The sequence below is a fragment of the Apostichopus japonicus genome, chromosome 12, assembly GCF_037975245.1.
Source record: "Apostichopus japonicus isolate 1M-3 chromosome 12, ASM3797524v1, whole genome shotgun sequence".
NCBI lineage: Eukaryota > Metazoa > Echinodermata > Holothuroidea > Aspidochirotida > Stichopodidae > Apostichopus > Apostichopus japonicus.
Window position 1 is genome coordinate 4,558,188 of NC_092572.1, and position 21,637 is coordinate 4,579,824.

The window sequence follows — 21,637 nt, forward strand, 5'->3', positions numbered from 1 at the left end:
CCCCCTCCCTACCCCCCCACCTAAACACGCTAGTAGTTTATCAACTGTAACAGCACACATACACCAATACCATACGGCAAATTATCTCACTGTTCACACAGTTAAATATTTGTCAAAATACCTGTCAAAATGCCTTAAAAGTCCACAATTGATGTACATTTTATTTTAGTGTGGTCTATTAACAGAGAGTATGTCTATTCAGAGGTCATGTTAATAAAACCTGGTCTTATGATCAATTACTGATATATATTCAATACCACAATAAACGTAAAGTTTCACCAGAATATAGCAGAACCGGTACACATGGTTTACTTGTGGATGATCGTAGTCTGTTGGTACACCTGTTGTACTGGAGCGACTGCTGGAACCTAGAGTAGATCAAAAACAAAATATGAAATCAATAACAATGTCGACAAATAACGTTGTAAAATTACAGAGTCACACAATTCGTACATTTCTGAGACTAGATTCAATGAATTCCACTGTTCAAGCAACTATGGAACTGTTCTGTTCTGTGTACTAGCCGTATCCCAAAATTTCAAATTTTCAAATATCAAAATTTCTTTTTACTCCAAAAGGGTGTGTTTCAACCGGTTAAGTTAAAGAATCATTTGATAACAATCACAACTTAACATTAAAATCCCAGAACATTAATTATAATTCAGTGGTTGGTACAAAAGACAAGAATCATGTGATACAACTTTTGCAGGCCTTTTGCTGATTAATAACTATTGAAAACCATGATTTAGGCTCACTGGTAAATCTGGGAGATAGATTGATTGATCGATTAGATATGAACTAGTATCACAGGGATATAACAGATCATCAATACACATATAACACCCTCTGATCTGTTACTTTCCATATACTGTTGTTAACTTTCCACTTTGGTCAAGGGCGCTAAGCTGAAATCCTTTAATTTTGCAGCACATGCAAAAATAAAATTCATTCTGGTCGTCAAGATCAAGTTTTTGACCAGCACAGTTCTACTACTCCAACAGAGAGTTTACGATCAAATTCTTCAGAAAACTCTTTGCAAGTAGAATACATGCATGTATATCAAGACTCACCATAGTACACTTCCAATAAAATCAATAAAATGTTTGATATCTTTCCAACTTACAACAAAATTATTCTCCTAGTTGGAACTGAAGGAAAGATTGTGCTTGTATTGATCACTTCAGGTCCTCTTAACTTTTTTAAATTGTACACCTCAAACAAGTGTGGAAGTAGAAGATTAACATGGCTTTCTGTAGCCAACAAGTGTTCAAGTAGAAGATTAACATGGTTTCTGAAGACAATAAGTGTTCAAGTAGAAGATTAACATGGCTTTCTGTAGACAATAAGTGTTCAAGTAGAAGATTAACATGGCTTTCTGTAGACAATAAATGTTCAAGTAGAAGATTAACATGGCTTTCTGTAGACAATTAGTGTTCAAGTAGAAGATTAACATGGCTTTCTGTAGACAATAAATGTTCAAGTAGAAGATTAACATGGCTTTCTGTAGGCAATTAGTGTTCAGGTAGAAGATTGACATGGCTGTCTGTAGACAATAAGTGTTCAAGTAGAAGATTAACATGGCTTTCTGTAGACAATTATTGTTCTAGTAGAAGATTAACATGGCTTTCTGTAGACAATAAGTGTTCAAATAGAAGATTAACATGGCTTTCTGTAGACAATAAATGTTCAAGTAGAAGATTAACATGGCTTTCTGTAGCCAATAAGTGTTCAAGTAAAAAATTTACATGGCTTTGTGTAGACAATAAGTGTTCAAGTAGAAGATGAACATGGCTGTCTGTAGACAATAAGTGTTCAAGTAGAAGATGAACATGGCTTTCTGTAGACAATAAGTGTTCAAATAGAAGATTAACATGGCTTTCTGTAGACAATAAGTGTTCAAGTAGAAGATAAACATGGCTTTCTGTAGACAATAAGTGTTCAAGTAGAAGATTAACATGGCTGTCTGTAGACAATAAGTGTTCAAGTAGAAGATTAACGTGGCTTTCTGTAGCCAATAAGTGTTCAAGTAGAAGATTAACGTGGCTTTCTGTAGACAATAAGTGTTCAAGTAGAAGATGAACATGGCTGTCTGTAGACAATAAGTGTTCAAGTAGAAGATGAACATGGCTTTCTGTAGACAATAAGTGTTCAAATAGAAGATGAACATGGCTTTCTGTAGACAATAAGTGTTCAAGTAGAAGATAAACATGGCTTTCTGTAGACAATAAGTGTTCAAGTAGTAGATAAACATGGCTTTCTGTAGACAATAAGTGTTCAAGTAGAAGATGAACATGGCTTTCTGTAGACAATAAGTGTTCAAGTAGAAGATGAACATGGCTTTCTGTAGACAATAAGTGTTGTTCAAATAGAAGATTAACATGGATTTCTGTAGACAATAAGTGTTCAAGTAGAAGATAAACATGGCTTTCTGTAGACAAAGAGTGTTCAAGTAGAAGATTAACATGGCATTCTGTAGCCAATAAGTGTTCAAGTAGAAGATTAACGTGGCTTTCTGTAGACAATAAGTGTTCAAGTAGAAGATTAACATGGCTTTCTGTAGACAATAAGTGTTCAAGTAGAAGATAACATGGCTTTCTGTAGACAATAAGTGTTCAAGTAGAATATGAACGTGGCTTTCTGTAGACAATAATTGGCATGATAAATTTTTTCTCTCATTAAAATTTCTCCCACCACAAACACTTAAAAGCGAAATAGAGATAAAAGTTCTACTCACGATGACTCGTATCGAGAACTGTGAGTCTTGGTCCTTTCCTGTTCCTCTAGATGGTTTCATCTGTCCATTGGGCAAGGTTGCCAGGTGACTGTTGGCGTTACTCAGAGACTCAAAGGTGATGAAACCTTTAAATGTCTCGTGAAGCCTGAGCTTGCTCTCATAGCCTCCTGGTCCCTAGCAGAGCACAACAAGGAAAACAGATTAGTGTTGAGTCATGCATCAACTGCATGATGACCTTTGACCATATGAATATGCATTATGCAAACACAGTAGTGTTGATGCGGACTGATTGGTCCTTGTCACCTCACATGACTTACACTTAAGCGTTATGATTGGCGGACGGGCTGGAAGTAGTTCCTTTAACATTGTTCAGGATGACCATAAACAGAATATTAATGAGACTAGATATTTTTTTCAGAATTTTCGAAACAACTGTAAAGTTTGGCTAAAGTATCCAACAAAACATATTTCAAAATCACTCTTTAACCATGGAAGGCTCATCAATTGAAGTGACTGAACTCCTTAGTTTAAAAAAATTAAAATAACAAATTTAGACAAAGTCCCATTTAGCATTTTATTTTACGGCGATACCTCTCCCAGGATTCTCAATTATCTCTTGCAGTGCTGGCAGGTATTGTGCAATCACAATTTTTATGGCAGGCCGTTTTACAGCAGATTGCATTCCATTTGCAGAGGATGAGCACATTAATTTGGTCCCAAGCAATGATGTTGACAAGATTTTTATTTCGAAGACAAACCCAATACAACATTAGAATTAAAAGACATCATTTAAAAAACAAATGCATAGTACATCATGACCTTCCACTGAGTACTGGGATGGAGGTGAGAAGGGGGATGGGGAAGATGGGAGGGGGGTATTGGCTCTTCTAAGTGTAAACAGATGAGAATTACTTACATTGCCAAGGGCGTTACCCATCTTGTCAATAGAAATGTAGAAGGTTGGATTGCCCATGGTATTCATAGTGACAATGTTATTACCATGGTTCTGCACCTTGTAGTGAGCTGTGTTAAGGGAAAAACAAAGAATGACATAAGATCCCTAAGAACAAGGAATCCTGCCAGCTTCAACGCTGGGTTTAAGCATAACATACTCACATTGACCTGTGTATGTTCAGGACTGGTTAAGACCGTTCTTGGTACTTTCTTGGACTCATACAGAGTTACATTCTAATGATTAGACATTCCTCCTTAAAGATAATCAGAGCAATGCCTGTGCAGTTTACAGTAACAACACACATAGTAGTCCATTCTGTGCAACTAGTGTCAGAAATAATACTATACTAATTGAATCTTACGCAGCCAGCTGTAAGTATGACATCATACCCTGGTGTTAGTATGACATCATACACAGCCAGCTGTAAGTATGACATCATACTTCACTCTGGTATAAGTATTATGTCATAAACAGCCAGCTTCAAACTGAAACATAATCTGTACTTACTATAAGGGTCATTAGCGGCAGGGTTTCCCATACAATCCAGTCCACCGTTTGGTAAAGTCCTGAGGCACATGTTATTGCTTCGAGAGATGAACTGCAGGATCGCGTTAGTCCCAAACTGTCTCTGGAAGAGGGAAACATTCAACACACATACACAACGTTATTTGGTGTTTAATGAATGAGGGTGCTTGGAGTGTGAGAAGACATGTAAGTGAGGTGTGATGAAATGCAGAGCTACTGTTTCTATCAATACACAGGATTGATTCATTAAACTTCACTGATGGCGCTATTACTAAATTAAAAGGAAGAGTCCAAGGGTTTTCAGTTTTAAAACTGAAAACTCATCTCTTTACTCAGTAATTCATTGTCTATGTACATATTGTGAGACAATTTTTATCGGACACTTTTCTCTTGTATACACATGTTTGATTTTATATCAAATTGGTATGGTTTATTTTTAGAATAGGTCAGGATCGATGGCCAGACACTGGTTTTCTTATTGGTTTGCTCTTTCATTGCATGTTCCTTGTCTGGTCAGCGGTCATTTGCTTCTTTTGCTGTGTGTTTGATTTGTATTCTTTTTGTATTTTATGACTTTTATATTTGTAAAGCGCCCTGAGACTTCTGTTACGGGCGCTTAATAAGAACTGTTTTTTATTATTATTCTTATTAAAATGTAACATATTTTAATCATCCTGGTTAAATTTGCAAACAATTCAGGGAATAATTTGGTGTTCAAATTATATGTAGCATTTTTGAAGACTTTTAATATTGTCCTTTCTAGAAAACTTCTGTTCCTGTGTATAAACCAAACTGCGACAACATATCTGGCCGTGTATGGCAATTTGACTGTTCTGAATAGCCTTTTGCGATATGAGACAAGATATATTATTCCAGGCTGCAACTCCCACATACAAATATATATACTCAAGATATTGACAACTGAAATGATTGTAACATGAATGAACTTGAAGCAAACAGGTGTGATGTCATAGTTGCACAATGTCATTGGCAGCAAAATTGTTATTATTTCACTTAATTTTAATCCTTAAAATTGGTTTGACCTCAAACAGGATCAAGTCCCAGTTTAACCCCTTTAAACAGGATGTGAAAGTATAATAATATAAATATGAATCACTGTAGTGTGTTCCTATTGTATCCTTATTTTGAAATAGTAACAGTTGGGATGCAAATTTTAAAAGAAAAATATATAAAGGAAACTTTTCCAGTGAACTTTTATGACATTCTTCGAGCTCACTTTGAGTGCACCATATGTCAACTTCAGAATGCCATTTTGTCCGAACCGTAAGTTAGGAATTGAAAACTTCACCTCGATGCTGACATCAAATTCCTCTCTCATATCAATCAAAAATTAATATTCACTTGGACTACCCTTCTAATTCCCGTTGTGAGACTGTCTTGGTTAAATATATCTTCTGTCACTCAGAGAAATAATTTATCAGTTGACACATACAGTATATGGGTTTGTTTTAATGAACTGCCACAGTATATAATTTTCCAGCTGAGATATTGCTAAGTTAGTTCCTCCTACGATACTGACTGGCATAGGAGTGTTTTAATGGGTTATGGTTAAACTGCTGACTGTTAAACGTAAACCCCTTGAAGCTGCTAATGGGAGAAGACAGTAGAATTAACACTCAGGATTATCTTCAGCTTCAAGGATTATGCCACTAACTACAGATCAGAGCAAACCGAAACAGAACATATCAAATAATCTAAAGAAAGAGGAACATTGTATGATTCCACGATCAATAAAAGAAAAAGAACAAATGATAGCTCAGTTTTCCTACACACTGGGTAATCTGACAACTTACCAGGGTTGGACTTGTAGCATGGATGTCCAGTTCTTTCTGAACTGTGTTTCCAATACCCTTGGCGACCTTAGCAGCCCCACTGAACAAGCCCCCGAGAGTGGCCTAAAATTTGAAAGAGGGAAACTGTGTTAGAAATCTTAATTACAGAAAGTTAAAACCAGCATGAATTAATAATCTCTTGCAAGTGGACGGTCTAAAAATCTTTTGTTTCTGTGATGATTCTTTCCAGATGAATTAAAACGAATGGGTTTTTGAAGTTATCAGTTCATAAGCAATACAACAATTAATATAGTCAATACAGGTTCTATAGTGACACAAGTGCAACAAACGTTTTTTTTTTTTATGCAACTAGACTCGTTAAATGCGAACTTTGAAAATAAACAAAAATACAAGCAGAGATGTTAATGTTTAAGCAATCACATCCAATCGGTTTAGTGGTAAGCATGAATATAATATCCGAAGGTGAAACGCCTTCATATTTGGTCTCCAAACAACTGTAGATTTGATGCAAAGGTGAAAAAACCTTCTCAAAAAGTCAAGAGAATCGGACAATATTGAATCTAGCAGAACCTTCTTCAATGGCAAACTATTCTTTGGCTCATACTGACAGAACTTGAAGCGCATTCCGGATCCAGCTTAAAGAGTAAGCAATGTTCTTTGAAAGAATTGTCATTACTTTGATACTTGAAAGTCTCTGAGTACTGTACTTTAAAAGGTTAAAACACTAGGGTAGCCACTTGCAATAGAAATCCTCTTGCAATAGAAATGTCAGGTAATTACTTTGTGTTACTTACAGATGCATTCCTAGTAGGTTGTACAACAGGACGAACTGGGTGAGTAGTCTGGTGGTGGATAATAACCGTCTGTTTTGTAGAAATGAGAATAAAAACCCAGATCAACAAAACTGAAATTTACCTCATCGATTTAAAAAGTACACACTACAACAAGGTTCAATGAAGTACGATTTTCGGACAATTCTTCTCTTCTTTTATGCATGAAAAATCTTTCAAAAGGTGGTTTCATCTGTACAAGAAAATAATCTTACAGTAGTGGTTCCACTGGGGATGAGAGTTGTTCCCCTTTTTGCATATTAATACCTCTTTCCTTCTGGTGGTGTGAAAGTGGGGGGGGGGGTAGGGTGAGGGTGGTGTCTGTAAATGAAATGATGTTGTTGCAAAATAAGACTGCCTGCTGTACCTGTAAGTCAGTGGAAAACTAAGCTGTATGAAAACTTTCTGGAAGACAAGCATATACAGTGATATCCAACGGACAGCGCATAGCTAAATAACATACCTGTTACAGTTTGTGCTTTTTAAGTGGTATACTAATGGACACAACCGCATTTTAATTAATTGAATGGTAGAATGAGACGGAATGACCAGGGAGGGCCGGTCATAGAGGGCGCACAGTGTTAAAAGGTTACCAGGCCATTCCAAGCACGGTAGAACAAGCTGCTAAGGTTAAGAGGATACAGGTAAGCGAGGAGAGAAGTGAATGTCTCATCGTCTTTCAGTGGGTCTTGTTTGCATTCTGCATTTCCTTGATTATATTTAATCATTTTACTTTTTTGATAATATTCTGTTTTGATGAATACACTGATGTAAAAACCAATATATATATATAACAGTTATAATAGAGGGCAGTATAAACCAAAGTTGACATATAGCTGAAATGGAGGGGGAGGAAGGAGAGTGGGTAAGGGAGGAGAGGGGGGTCAATACTACTGAAAACTTCAAAAAGTATAACTGTACCAAGCAGAAATAAATTAAGACATAAAGCTTGATTGAAGCTTTTTCTCAAAATCGATTTGCAGGCAAATCTTAAACGGTTGAAAGTGCAGAAGTCGTTGTTTGTGAGAAAAGCTAGATGACAAAGACAGGTCTTTTGTTAATTGCTGGTGGTCCAACAAATCTTTATATATGACAACATATGGTAATGACTGGACTGAACTTTCTTCATAAATTTGTTCACTTTTTCTGTCCAATGTTGGATCTGCTCTCATGGTACTGTACAAACCTTCCAATTTCACAGTTCTCAGCACTATTGAACTTTCAAATCGAGTAAAAGGCTTTACTCTTGGTGGCAACCTGTGAAACCACTCGGACTTCTTACAATCAGTCACACCCTGCATTGATTTTACCTGGCCTGGGGCCGGGGCAGCTGCCTGGTATGGTTGTGCTGGATATCCAGCCTGCTGGCCATAACCTGGAGCATATGGAGGTGGTTGGTTAGGATACCCCTGCTGTTGTGGCTGAGGATAACCATGTGGTGGGGGCTGTTGGTACCCCTGTGGTGGGGGAGGTTGATACCCTGGTGGAGGAGGCTGTTGGTACCCCTGTGGTGGGGGTTGGGCAGGCAGTTGTGGGTACATTTTGTCTGACATTATGCTGATGAGATGATGAAATAATCTGAAAGTTGAAGGAAATGATTGTTACCAAATGAATGACCATGACATGGGCATGATGTGAATAATGGTGACTGCAAGGAAATGTCTCTCACCCTCCAAAGATATCCCCTTCAAAGATACCCCTCAAAACAGGGATGAGTATCACATGAAAACATACAAAGGTTGTTGATACTGCTATGTACAATAACCATCAATAAGTAAGTGTATTAATTCATTTATATGTTTTATTGCCAATTGTATACAATGTGAAAGGAAGTCTCCTATAAAGTCTTAAAAAGACTTAACAAAGTAGACTCCTTGGAAGAAAAGGAAAATATAAATAATACAGTGTTTACATAAGGATTAACTGTACAGTAATAATAGCCTCATGATGCTGATATGGATACGTGAATTGATTATATAATACTAGTACAAGTTAATAAATTTCTTTTTCAAATGTCTGGTGAATGTGGGTTTTGAAGACCTGTAGAGACTTCAACTTTTTTGATAGATCATTCCAAATGTAATCCATGAATTAAACTGACCAAGGTACAAACTTCATTTACACTGTAGGTCTGTCAACCCAGAGAGTCCCAAGTTCCCAGTTTGTTACCCTTTACGGTGTGTAAGGTCCGTTGATATGATGAAAACAATTGATGATTACCATTACTACAGTATAACAGCATCAGTAATTAATATTACAATCGCTTGTGCTACAGAACATGACAAAACTTGACCCTTGACGGTTGACCCTTGGTTTGGTCCTGCCAAATTTGAATTGCACAGTCTACTGTACTGCACCAACCAAGAGAGGACACCCCTAGCTTTACTGAGTGAGAACAAATTTGACAAGAGATTTACTGTAGAAATCTAGGAAGGCTGAAATATTTGACTCTTCCAGGGGGATTATGTGACCATCATGATACAAATTTACATGATTGTTACTTGTACATTAATGTTGTTACAACAGCTTTAAATACTGCATACTGCATATATCCAGTAAACATACTGAATAAATAGCTGAATATTTGTCATAATTTCTATATACACATATTTAACATTAATTCACACTTGCCGCCTCTTAAGGCTACCTACAATACTGTTTATTAAGTCTCTGTACAGAAGCTGATTAAATAACAATGCCAGTGATTAATTCATGATGCTCAGCTTTCATAAACCAAACAGTACAGATGTCAGATCATGTGTTTCTCAGTCTGTAGTTGTAATAGTACTGTAGGTATTCGGTGACATGCATAGCATGGCTGGTTATTATGATTGATCAATCATACATAACTTGTTTAATTCCGGTATTAGACAGACAATCTTTACGCTCAGTATATATAAGCAACATGGAATCATTTATCCGTCATCGCATCTAGCGAAATGGCCTTGTTCACATTTAAGAACGCATGGGCGATTATTGATATCAAGTCAGCGAGTAGGATTATCAATTAAGAACATGACACGTTCACATAACGAGTGAGTTTCGTATAAATTCCGCTTGCGAGATTAATATACTGCGCATGTGTGAAAAGGTCATTTCAGCTGTTTACATTTTCCTGTGGTTTGCTGTTGCCACATACTGTATGCTGCACTAACTTGGTACGTACTACTGCGTACACCACTGCACCGGAATGTTCAATCATTGCACAATGCACATTAACAGTATATATATACTGTATTCAAAATTTCAAGCCAATCTGTACCACAATATACCATTACACGTTAACCTACATTCAAATTTCTTCAAACCATTCAAATGGATGAGCAAAATATCTTGCTAGTCACTGTTTTACTGCTGATGTCATATTTGAGGCTAATCCAACATCGAAGGCATTTAATGTTAGGTCTAAAGACCTAGTAAGGTCTATGGGTAGGCTAATATAAGTTCATTATAGGCTATGCCATACGTAATGGTTAAATAGCCTATATTAGTAACTGCCGTAGCAACTGATTCCATGTAATTATCCGTTTTGAAATAAACATCAAATTGCTGATTTTAGCCTCTTAAAAAACCTGTGGGTTTGGTGTACAACAAATTTTAATTTATAAGTTTGAAGTGGACTGTCATTGAGTTTGTTTTTAGTGTCACAACCTTAACGGTGAGTTTTCTGCAGTGTTTGTCGAATCGGTGCAAGGGAAAATGAAATGGTTTCACCTATAGCATCGTTAGGTAGTGGTAGTTACAGTAGGTTGTTGTGGTAAATAATACATTTCCTCTAAACCTGTTCTTTTAGAGACCGATCAGAGGGAGGATTGTGAGGGGAAACCTGTTAGCGAACAGTTGCTGAAATTAATCTAAGAACTGCAAAAAGTCTAAGTAAATGAACTATAGATGAATGTATGTATGGGAGTTACTGTGTGGAATACCTTCTGCAGTGCAGCAACCTTTTAAGTATTGATTCACAGGTGATGGTTGTATCCATGGTGGGCAGGGGGGTGGGGGAGGGGGGATACTTTAACTTCAATAAATTTAGATTTGCCCTATATAGAACGCACTGTGTACTCCATGTAGATGAAATTCACTCTCTTCTATGACAACATGTGTGCAGTAAGATGTGAGTGACAAACACAATGAGAAACTCCTTTTCTTGAAAAGTACAAAGGATAAAAATCAATACACCTTCTAGTACAGTACAATGACATCATCCCACACACAGCTGTTGTATAGGTAGAGTGCACAGTAAGATCAATGCTGTGCTCTGAACTGCAACAGGTTACAATGATTGGCTGTACTGTATATAGTTGATAGCTGATCTGTATCTACTGTGAGGTGGGCGTTGAGAAATATTACGGCTGGGTAAATCATATAATACAGAAAAATGGAGTATATACTTACACTCCTCTATCCTTGCCTACTGAGTCAATTACAAATTCTGTAAATTAGCAAAACTTCAACACAGTTCATTGCCTTTCCATTTACAGTGTAAATACGGTAACTGGATCAAACAAGTACATACATGTATACCAAACATGAGGAGCTTAAAGTACTACGGACACCTAGCTAACTTCCCCATATTGAGTAAAACTACATATATTGTGTGTGATAATCTCACTCACATCTGTTGACATTTGTCAATTTAAAGCTCTCTTTCCTTCCCATCGGATATACACATGATTTGAAGTTTTGATCAATCTGGGAAACTCATTAAATATGTGCAAACAATGACAATGAGTGATGCCCGAGCATCACTCCTTGTCTGATAGGCAGTAAAAACACAACAGTGCTATTTAAATGTATCATGACTTTCACATATTATTGGCCATGTACAGTACTGTAGTACAAAATATTGATAAGATAACATTTCTCTTGAAAAAAAGGTTTGAAGAGTCTCAAAGTCCTCAAGACAACTTTTATAACTTTTGTCCTAATCGACAAGATATCTTTTTCTTGAAAAGGTTTGAAGATTCTCTCAAAGTCCTCAAGACAGCTTTTATAACTTTTGTCCTACATATAAATTGCGTTACAGTATCAATATGCATTGCAAGATGACTAAATTCACTAACTTAAATCTGTAGATCATCAAGAGGTGACAATATTTGTGCTCAAGATTATTAGAGGAAGTCTACGGATATCTTACTTATGCTGACTTCCTTATATGTAGACAACTTGCTATTTGTCTACAGTGTACAATTAACAGCCTGGAGGAGTGGAATTTTTGTGGGTGTCTCAGTGCTTTTGATGGTTCTCTTTTGAAGGATGATTTTCAAATGCCAAGAGTTAAAACAAAGTATCCAGAAAGAAGCTCATTTTGTTCAAGATAAAAATTCAACGCCGTACAAAACTTGACGATTACTTGGATAAGGGGTAGGAAGCTTTAAGTTCTCACTGCAAAGATGAAAAGAAGCTTACGAATTATATAACATTTTTCATTGGTCATTTCATTCAAGAGTAGACTTTTCTGAAATGATTAAAAAAATATATTCAATATGCTTTTATATGTAGAAAATACAGACAGGTTAATGAGCATGGTGAACTCAAAGAGATAGATGTAAGAGGATTAGTAGACAAGGGTGGAGAGAAGAAAGAAAGAAACCAATAGGGGAAAGGGAGATGTAGGAGATAAACTGTAGTGGGACAAAGAGAGGATTAAGGGAAGAGGGTTTACAGGAATACTGCTAGGAACGAAACGTAGTTATATACAGTACATAGTTTAATCATATTTATGTACATTTCAATATTTCATTTAGTTACTTCTTACACTGTTTGACTGCAACTGTGGATTGTTTGTAGCCCCTCTGAATATATGCCATGATTACATCTTTGATTGTGCAAAAACATTTCTTGGATTCTTGCCAAAAATATTTACAACCTGGGCAAAATAGAAGTCAGCGTGTAGGTTCAGTTTAAATTATGTTGTGTTCACCTGTTTATTACAGCAGGCAGACGTGAAATATACTTTAACACACCACAACAGAGACTGAGCTATGTACGTAACATTAAGTGGCCAGCTGATTGGCACACTGACCACTGGATATTTATCAAAATCAAAACTGAGGCAAAAGAAATGGGTTGTTTAGGACAGATTTTATAAATCATCCCAAATAACAAGAAGCGGCTTTGTTGTAAAAAGAAATGTTCAATACTGATAGCGATATGCCGCAGATATTGGAAATATTGGACGAGACCGATGATGCAAATGATTATTGGCACGAAACTAATCTAAATTGGGGCATACAATCAATGTTGCTGCCTAGTTCCCTCTAAGTGGGTACTATATTTCATGAACGTGTTGCAAAATACAAAATTTGATGAACATCTTGCTTTCTTTGTTTTTAAATTGAGCTGTCTTGGTTTTTAAGGTAACCAGTAACGATGAAGATTTGCAATGCAACTTTGAGGGGTTAAAAATTTCCAATCTTTACATTTAAAACAGAGAATGTTGGTCAGTTGATGCGGATATACATATGTGAAGGAGCCCTTGAGATCCATGCACAGTGGAGCCAATGACTAATATCCACACAGAACAATGGGTCCCTTCGTTTAGGGAAATCACAGACTGAGATAAAGCATAGTTATTGTGCAATTCTGTATTTTCTACCATAATTGCAAGAAGCACAAATGTTTGAATACTTGCTCAATTTTACAGATTTGAAGATCAAATGTTGTAGACTTGGTGTACAGGATAAGAGTCGGATGTAAAGCCTGGCGACTATTCATAACCCACTGCCCTTTTGATCTTGATCTCTGTTTTTAGTTCCATGAAGAGAAGTTACCTGTACATGTTTAAGTAGCATGGTGACTTCGAAGTTCGGACACTTAAGACTTAAAACACCCCAAAACTAAATCTTCTGGTATAAATCACCGGAAAATAAACTTCATATGGTGGGAGAATTGTGTTATAGTACGATACACGGCCAAACTTTCTTTCCTGCAAACTGTTTTCACGTTGTATTCCAAGAAGATTCTTTGTGATTGTGGAACTGGTATTTCTTTGCTAGAGTATTGCGAAGTTCGGACACGCAACCCACAGTGTGGCGCTGGTGATAAAATTGGTGGCGCAGTTGCTTTTTCAGTAATTATAACAGACTTCATATATCTCGGTCATTTTATTGACTAATATGTACTTGTATTTTCTTGCACACGGGCCATTTTGGCGAGAAAATAACTGTAGCTTCGTACTTTTTGGTGAAATTTGGCTCTTCCTGTAAGTTGTCATGGTAAAATCGTGTATTTCTTAGGGTGTCCGAACTTCACAGTATGCCGAACTTTGCACTACTGACTATACATGTATGGCACCACTAGACAACTGTAGTGAAATATAAAATATCGCTTCTTCGTGCATTTTGACCATGACATCCTTACACACACACATACTTTTCGCTTACACAGTAGCTTATGTCAAGTTAGGGATTATGCATATAGTTACTGTTTGCTACCATACAATTTATGCAACTTTTCACTGTACTCAGTCATACCTTCATAGAAAAACAACTGCAAAAACTGTGAACAGTTCAAACAAATTTTCTTTAAGTTAGCTAGGCCTATTTAATCCATATGCAATCACTTACTCCTATTAAACAGTCATTAAAAATACCTATAATTAAAGTCTCATTCACACAGTCTGTAGGCCTAATGAGAATTTTAAAAAGCCGGCTAGGCCCTAGGCTGGGTACAAATGTAATACTATAGTTAACAGCAAATCCCTTTATCACTGTTCTATCCAACTTACTAGTTCTAACGACACCTAGGCCTACTGCACTGACAGTGATATGCCAAAGGCTAGGAACACAGTACATGTATGATTTTTATAACCTACTGGATGTTTTATTAAATTAGCCTAACGCGTTAGGCTGTGGCATAACGCTAGGTCACAACAAAACTAAGTTAGGCATTACTTTTCGCGAAAAGGACCGTACCGTGCTTTCGTAGTGTGTAACTTTACGTTAGTGACAAACTTACTGTTAGGTTCCTTCGAAATGAGTACCAGTTGCACAATATAAAACATTAATGAAAACTAGAAAAGTCACACACCTTAGTAACAAACTCAGCTTTTACTTTTGCTCACTTCCGTAGCATTAGACTCTCGACTTCCGTGCTTGATGACCGTTTCTGTGGCATCCAATATAACATGACCTAATTCTATTTATAAGCCATGTCGCGAGGACTCGTAGAAACGATGGGTATGAGGTCAAAGGTCAAAAGAGGTTCACCTGAAAATGGCGACTACCTGTAATGGCATTGACGTGGAAGACGAGACAATTCTTACCTCTGTTTTTCGCGATAGTTTTCCAGGTATGCCCTATCTGGTTTCATTTCCAGATAATAAATGAAATTTGTATTTCCTTTAGCCTGATCTGTTGTTGCACAGGTCTAACTTAGTTCATTATCGTCTGAAACGTAAGCGACTCGATATTCGCTAACGATGTAGCCTACGTACTCAATCTCATTAGGCCTAGGCCTACTACAGTACAACTATACTACAGTAGCCTAGGCTATATGCTGCTATGCCTAGTCCAAGTAGTATTATTAGTAATAATTGACGCACCTTCGTAATTGACGCACCTTCAACTACTAGTACTAGCAACGATACAGCAGGCAACCTTAACTTTTTTTCAGAGAAGCAGTGTTACATATTTCATGAGTTTGAATCCCTTGACAGGCATCGTTATGCAGATGGCCAAATTTCTCTTTATATGGCTCTGTACCTATACAGTGTAAGATTTGACACAGAGGTTCTACTCTTAATGCGTAAGATTGGCACAAAATACACATTTTTAGAACTTTATTTCGGTTTCCCTAAACTATATGTGTGTACGTCATCTGCCTTGCGAGCATTTATTTTTGTTATAGATATATATATCCCCATTTTGTTTTAATAATTCAGTATACGTTACCTCTATTAACATAAGGGTACCTACTAACCTACAAAGCTAGTACTGAACTATTGTATAGGAGTTAACAATTTCTGTATCAAACACAGCAACTAATATCATCAGCATTTACTAATTTAATAGTACCAAGTACAATTTTCATGTTCCTTTGATCATTTTTTCTACCCGTTGAATGTTTTTCATCATTGGCAACATTGCAGACCCTACGATTTTATTTAGCAACCTTTCTGAGAATTGACACTGTAGCCATCGCTGGCCAAAGGATTTGTACCAATGAAGTCTTTGGCTTGAGTACAGCATTTCTGTATGTTGCCTTGTTGGACCAATCTAACCGTAATATTAATTACTGACTTTGCTAATATTCCTTTTGGGAAGCCTAAGAGGCTTTGAACCTGCAAAGAAAATGAAAAAGAAAAAAACACTTAAAACATAATTATTGTTACTTCAATGTAAAAGATATATTTTATGAGCTATGCATGAGTATACAGAAATCATGGATCCAAGCACAACTTCATTTGAGTAGAGTACAAATAATATATAACTATAAGCAGGTCCTTAGTTCCTAACTCTAACGTTATATGGAATGTCTAATGGTAACTTAGAGATTGATTTAGTCATGTATAACAGGGGGATGCATAAATAAACACAACACAGGTAGAGTTAAAGATTTCCTGAAATATTATTATTGTAGAGATGCAACACTAGTATAATGTATTCTGAATGGATGGATAACAGTACAGTACTGTGTAATAAAGTAAAATGTAAAGTATATAATGAAGTAAAGTACAGTATAAGAGTAAAATGTAAAGCAAGTATATCATGAAGAGGAAGCTGGAGTAACTCTGTGGAGAAAGCTCCCCTGCATCCATTTATACTCTCCAGCAAACAAAGCAAAAGATAAATCCCTGACCACACAAAACAGCCAACAAAAGAAGCACCAGTGGGAAAGAGCTAAAGTAGTGATTCTCGCCAGCTGAACCTGAACGCTACCCCTAAGACCAGATAAACAGGAAGGACATACCCTATCGTGTTGATATTTTATCCCAGCTAAATGAAGATGACCAGGAGAATAAAAGAGTGGTCTGAATCTATTTGATACATGACCCTTAACACATCACAGTAACAGTTGTATTTTTAGTTGTCATTTCTTTGTATCTTTCGGTTCAGAATCATGGAGATCCAATCCGGATTTTGCGATGTATCTAGCAGAGCTGAGTTCATTCGGAGTGGAGAAGCTGGCCAGGGAACCAGACCGCCTGGCAGATGAAAGGGCTCAGGTCCTACAACAGACTCAAGAACTAGCATTCGACAATTACAAGACCTTTATTCAAACAGCGGACTGTTCACGAGAAATAGTGGAGGATGTAAGTGATTAATGTCAGCAATATTCCTAGAGAGGGTTGTCTGGTATCATTCACAGTTAATTAATTGAAATGGCAAGCATGTACTCCCCTTTTGTTCATTGTTAGCCTACGTGTAATGTTAACGGATATCATTGATTGAAATTATTCCAAACCTTCAAATAAGCACAGGGTAATATGCCAGTTATGAGGGTTTATTGTAAAGCAATATTGCCAACATTGTCTATCATCCCCTTCAGAAATCTTAAAGCTAAAATGAAGGAAGAAAACAATATAACATGCAGTTAATTATCTTTTTACAATTTTGGAATCTCATATATATATACTGTACTAGTGGTGTAGGAGAAATTATGTAATGAGTTGATATGTACACTTCAGTCATTTGTTCATTGGCCTGTTTACCTATAGCTGGTTAATATAGTCAGTGAGAGCATTGGAAGTTATTAAGTTAATTTTCATCTTCTCTCCGAGCAGTTCACTGAAGTGGAAGATCATGTCAGCTCTTTACTGGATAAACTGCCAGAGTTCAGTACCAAATGCAATGACTTTATGAAAGAGGCTCATAGGATTAGTTCAAGGTAGGTCCCATGGAAAGAGGGTTCTTACTTCATCAATCTTTACAGGTTAAGAGAGGTAGAATCTCTCAATATTTTAGCACACTTGCTAAGAAACTCACACATAGGAAAGAAGGGTTGATTCTCCTTCAAATGTCACGCTTTCATTTCATTCCATTTATTTGTTTCCACATTCAAAATATATTACACAATGATAGAAGAAAATGTATGTGACAAGTGGAGGAGGTCTGAGAAAGCCGAGGCTCTTACGAGGCAGACCCCCTGCACAAAGACAATAAGAAAAGAAAAAAATAATGAACAATGCATGCAATAAAACAAAGGTTGCACACACAAATAAACCATGTAACTGTACTTAGAAAATTTACTCTTCAAAGCAGTAAAATCATTTTACTTCAATGCTTTTGGTTTCAATGGCAGATTCAGCATTGACATACAAGATAGTCTCTAATGCACTGTGCTTTTTAAAATTTTGAAATGTCCACTTTCATATTACATTGTGAAATACCACATTTGATTACTACAACGGATCATACACTAAGGTTGTCACATTCCAAAGATGCTAGAGCATAGATAGAAGTTCTCAACTGACATGGCCTACCCACCATATGATAGCTGATGGCTGGAGCAATCACAGCTCATTCATGTCTCGCCACTATGACGTTTAAATTTTGAGTTAGAAGAGGTGAAAGTTGACCAAATTACTCCCCAACCCAGTTCATACTAAAATGAAAGAAATTATTTTGATGTAGCAGCTGTACCTCTGAGTGCCGTACTGTTACTGACTCCTGTGGTCGCATTAGCAAATTTATATTGAAGCCAGTGATGTTTGTTTGTCCAGTATCAGCTTCGAAAAACCTTGGTTTTCATTGTCAGTGTGAGACTTTGAACACTGTTATCACCGGAGACTAACTATGCCAGAAAATTCTGACTCGGTCATAAATAACTACAGCACTACAGCACTACATACAGTAACTACAACTACATAACTACAGCACAAGTGTAATGGTTTAACTTGGCATGGAATACTTTAATACGGCACAGTTTTTGTGTATGAAGATATTCAGAGTGGTAAATTTGTTTCCTAAAGTTGATGCTCATTTTGGGTCAGAGACTTACAATTATTGTGACCATGGCTACTGAAGAATGCGGTAGCATCTTGCTTTTGCTAGTCTTGCTATTTGGAGTGTCCTTATATTTGAATATTAAGGTAACTGCATCGAAAGTGAGTACAGAAAGTTAGAACATGATCTAGTTCAGAATTGTAGTGAGTCTGTGTATTCTTGTTTTAAACTCTAGTATAGTAGAGGTTTCCCCTGGAATTTCTTTTGTGAGAGGCGATAACTGGTTTTGACACTAGAGGGTGCAAACATCCCTGGCAAGGGGGTGGGGAGGAAGGGGGGGCTGTGGAAGTGCGGTCACCCAGAAAATGTAGTTAAACATCCTAATGTCAATCATCCTAACAATAATGTAGTTAAAAATGTTTTGTTGAATAGGTAGAGGAACTTAAATTTGTTGTTATAATTTAATGTTCTCTGCCAAGTTTCAATGTCAGATGAAAGCTTGGGTTTAAAAAGGTTGGATTGCAATCATTGCATATTTGATGGCCATGTCGGTAACATAATTGCCTAGGCGGTCGCAAAACTCAGAGAGGGTGGCCGCCTCACGAAATGAATTCCAGCATGGGAAGGCCTGATAGTTACCTGTGCTTGTACTTTCAGGGATCTTTCAATACTTAGCATAGGAACCAATGTAAATATCACATACAGTACAGTTTGGAAATATGCTTAGAGCCATCAAGTAGAGCTAACGCAACAGTTGCGATTTTACAACAAAGTTACAGCTATCGAAATAGTTTGCCAAGCTTATGTAGACAAACATATCTTGGTTTGAATTTGTAAATTATTTTTAATTCTGTGCCATAATGGGTAACCTAAGTACTATTTGCTACTCATGAGTTTATGATCATATTGTCATAATCCAGTAAACACTTGTCGGACTTTCATTTTCCTTCTTCAGCCGACGAATGAACTCTTTGACCCTCTCGAAACACACCCAGCTACTTGAACTCCTAGAAATCCCCCAGTTGATGGACACTTGCGTTCGAAACTCTTACTTCGATGAAGCTCTGGAGCTCGCAAGTTACGTCAGACGCCTTGAGAAGAAGCATTCCTCAATACCTGTCATTAAGGTAAAACCTCCTTAAAATCTTTCGATAGAAATTCACTTGAAAACATGGCGAGTGTCTGTAATGTATGTTTGGGATTAATTTGGATTCTTTTACAGTCAGAATAGTGTCGGAATACAAAACTTTCAGAAGCCGAGAGGCCATGGTTTGGCCTAAATAAAATTTACCAGTAGCCGCAGTGCACTATTGCAGTCTGTTATACATTGTGTAACTGATTTTCTTTGCTCCCTCCTCTACCCGTTTTCCCAGAATACTAGACCTCCTGCTCAAGCATGTCTAGTTATAAGTGAGCTGGTAACCCTGTTATCACTGTGTTCCCTTAGAGACCCTGAAATATCCAAACCCAGTTAGGTCACTGGCAAAACCCTGTCCTTACAGGTTATGAAATCCTACATTAAATTGTTCTCCATCCATGCTTCCTCAGGATATCGTCAGTGAGGTCCACAGCTCCAAACAACTGATGCTGAATCAACTCTTACAACAACTCAGGTCATCCATCCAACTCCCAGCCTGCTTGCGACTGATCGGTTATCTCAGACGCATGGACCTCTTCAGCGAGGCCGAACTCAGGATCAAGTTCTTGCAGGCAAGAGATGCTTGGTTTCAATCTCTCTTATCTGCGTTACCTACTGAGGATGGTAAGCAAAAGTCAAGGTTATTGGGGGGCTTTTAATAGAAGATCTTATTCTTTGATTTATATGTTTCTCAGGGTGAAAAGAAAAGAAAAGATTCTTGGTTATATGTTAAAATATATCTGTTCAGTTGCTTGCTGCAAACGTAAGACAAAAGGTTTCGTTTGGATGTTAAAGACTCCTCGTTCTTTAGCCACAGAGGGTGGAAAAGAAAAGTTATATTTACGTACTTATTATTGAGCTTAACAACACTCCTGGTGGTTACAAAGAGGTGTTCATGATACAATTCTACATCTACTCATTCCTTCATTTCTTTCTGAACATGGTTGAAAAACAAATTTTGGTTTCTGTTATGATGTCTGCAAGTAAGGAGAAGAAAGCTGCTTAAGAATGTCCTAGAGAAAGCTTAAGGTGATTATATGGGATTACCTAGACATGTAAAGACTTGTTAATAGGATTAAAGGATAGAGCTAGGGATGAGGAGAATAAGGTAGAAGGGTTTATGTCAGTTGCAGGGCTGTGGCTTTTGTGAGGTGAGGAGCGAAGGTATTAAGGAGAGACAAGGAAAGGGTGAAGCTGAGGTTGTGTGAGAGGATAGCGGTGCTAGTGTTGGAAGGTAGTAGACGATGAGAAAGGAAGGGGTGGCATTTTGTGGAGTCGGATAATAAAAAAAGAAAAGCATCGAATAACACTGTCCTGAACTTATTACCCCAAACTACGTAACAGTTTCATATAAAAATGTCTTGGGTTAGGAAATTTAAACCCTTTCGAGAATAGTAACGATAAAGCTTGGTTTACATGTTTTAGTACTCATTCTTCAGTTACCAAATTTAAACATAAACCCATAATAAGATGGTTCACATGTATATTTTTTTGTATCTAGCTTATCAGCATATCACCAAGGTGATTGAGACCAGTCGTGTTCACCTCTTTGATATCATCACCCAATATCGGGCCATCTTCTCTGACGATGACCCTCTCCTAGCGACCAATCAGGATTCGAGTGTAAACGAAGCTGCACTGTTCCAGGGATGGGTAGGACAGAAGGTAAGCTACTCTCTGGAAGATCAACTTAGCTTTTACAGGCATGAGCTTTTTCTGCGGATTCGCGCAATATCCGTGATTTCTTTTCTAC

General features: G+C 37.1%; 2 protein-coding genes across 3 annotated transcripts in view; one reads left to right on the plus strand and one right to left on the minus strand.

The window, feature by feature from the left end:
• LOC139978078 (uncharacterized) lies at nucleotides 1-15,026 on the minus strand. 2 transcript variants are annotated; one of them, XM_071988041.1, is made up of 8 exons: nucleotides 14,890-15,026; nucleotides 8,169-8,436; nucleotides 6,823-6,891; nucleotides 6,029-6,130; nucleotides 4,197-4,317; nucleotides 3,651-3,757; nucleotides 2,735-2,908; nucleotides 1-368 (listed from the first exon to the last, which is right to left on the minus strand). In XM_071988041.1, the coding sequence occupies exons 2-8, from the start codon at nucleotides 8,409-8,411 to the stop codon at nucleotides 309-311; spliced, it is 876 nt and encodes a 291-aa protein (XP_071844142.1). In that variant the 5' UTR covers nucleotides 8,412-8,436; nucleotides 14,890-15,026; the 3' UTR covers nucleotides 1-308. The 2 variants fall into 2 exon arrangements, with proteins under 2 accessions (XP_071844142.1, XP_071844143.1); XM_071988042.1 differs by having other exon boundaries at nucleotides 14,818-14,944.
• LOC139978076 (conserved oligomeric Golgi complex subunit 8-like) overlaps nucleotides 14,934-21,637 on the plus strand; it is a 13,337-nt gene continuing 6,633 nt past the window's right edge. The window contains exons 1-6 of the mRNA XM_071988039.1: nucleotides 14,934-15,150; nucleotides 16,917-17,113; nucleotides 17,585-17,688; nucleotides 19,702-19,873; nucleotides 20,295-20,508; nucleotides 21,386-21,549. Of these exons, the coding sequence (XP_071844140.1) occupies nucleotides 15,075-15,150; nucleotides 16,917-17,113; nucleotides 17,585-17,688; nucleotides 19,702-19,873; nucleotides 20,295-20,508; nucleotides 21,386-21,549 (927 nt within the window). The 5' untranslated portion in view covers nucleotides 14,934-15,074. The remainder of the gene's footprint in view (nucleotides 15,151-16,916; nucleotides 17,114-17,584; nucleotides 17,689-19,701; nucleotides 19,874-20,294; nucleotides 20,509-21,385; nucleotides 21,550-21,637) is intronic.

Bases quoted from the DNA above. Each gene is read 5' to 3' on its own strand.
- LOC139978078 (XM_071988041.1), bottom strand. From the start codon at position 8,411: ATGTCAGACAAAATGTACCCACAACTGCCTGCCCAACCCCCACCACAG. The intron at 6,131-6,822 runs GTAAGTAACACA...TTCAAATTTTAG, and splicing joins AACCTACTAGGAATGCATCT to GCCACTCTCGGGGGCTTGTT. The intron at 3,758-4,196 runs GTAAGTACAGAT...CCCTTAACACAG, and splicing joins TGCCGCTAATGACCCTTATA to CTCACTACAAGGTGCAGAAC.